Source organism: Parasteatoda tepidariorum, chromosome 5 (genome assembly GCF_043381705.1).
Source record: "Parasteatoda tepidariorum isolate YZ-2023 chromosome 5, CAS_Ptep_4.0, whole genome shotgun sequence".
NCBI lineage: Eukaryota > Metazoa > Arthropoda > Arachnida > Araneae > Theridiidae > Parasteatoda > Parasteatoda tepidariorum.
The window spans coordinates 79,805,982-79,806,988 of NC_092208.1; the positions used below are offsets into that span (position 1 = coordinate 79,805,982).

General features: G+C 36.4%; 1 protein-coding gene across 1 annotated transcript in view; it reads right to left on the bottom strand.

Moving 5' to 3' along the window:
• Positions 1 to 642, bottom strand: part of LOC110282493 (protein FAM200C-like) — a 2,507-nt gene extending 1,865 nt beyond the window's left edge. The window contains exon 1 of the mRNA XM_043042471.1: positions 441 to 642. Coding sequence (XP_042898405.1) covers positions 441 to 642 — 202 coding nt within the window. The remainder of the gene's footprint in view (positions 1 to 440) is intronic.
• Between the last annotated feature and the right edge of the window lie 365 nt (positions 643 to 1,007).

Sequence of the window (1,007 nt, forward strand, 5' to 3'; positions counted from 1 at the left end):
CGACACAAACAGTTTCCTTTTGAAAGCCATCTCACATATGCATGTAGGAGCAAGCTTTCGAAATCTTCATCATTTTCACGGCAAAGTTCTCGGAACAAACGGTCATTGAGAGAATTAGCTTTGATTTTATTGATGCCAGAAATAACGAATTGTAAAGTGTCATGCAGGGCACCACTCAACTTTTTTGCAGCCAAATGTTGACGATGAATGACACAATGAATGGTGATGACCTCCGGTACTTTTTTTTAAGGTGCGCTAGAAGCCCAGTATAGCGACCAGACATGGCAGGAGCACCATCTGTTGCCCAAGCACTTACATTTGTAAGGGGAATTTCTTTTTCCACAAAATAGTCTTTGATCAATTTAAAAATCTACGACCATTTTGTATCAGTGATCAAAGTTCTTGTAAACAACATTTCCTCGTTCATCCAATCTCCTTACTCTCATTTATGAATCTCACGTAAGCTAATACAATAGCTTTGTTATCTATCACAGTTGAGTCATCAATCTGCAACGCAAATTTACATTCTCTCATAAATTTGATGAGTTTTGATTCAACGTCTGCGGCCATCTCATCAATAAGCCTGGAAACAGCATCATTGCTCAGAGGTTTTATCTTATTGCTTGATCCCTCACCCAACATGATTTCAACAATTTTTTAGTAGCAGGCAAAATAAGAGTTTACCAATTGTGTGAGGTTTAGAGTTATATAAATGTTTCGTCTATCAATCCGTTTCTCCTATTACATGCCTTTTAAAATCGGAGGGATGGGAATGAGAAGAGAGAGGAACATTTGATGAGAAGAAGGTATGTAAAAGACTATGACTTTCAACAAAAGAAAATTCTTGAAGGTCAAATTTCAGCCAGCGATACCAAAACGTATGACGAAAACGATCCTGAACTTGCATGTTTTTAATTTTTAACTATCGTAATTCTTTATCTACACCAGAACCATAAGCTTCATATATGTTTTCAATTTCGATCTCAAATAGCTTTTGTCATTAATAT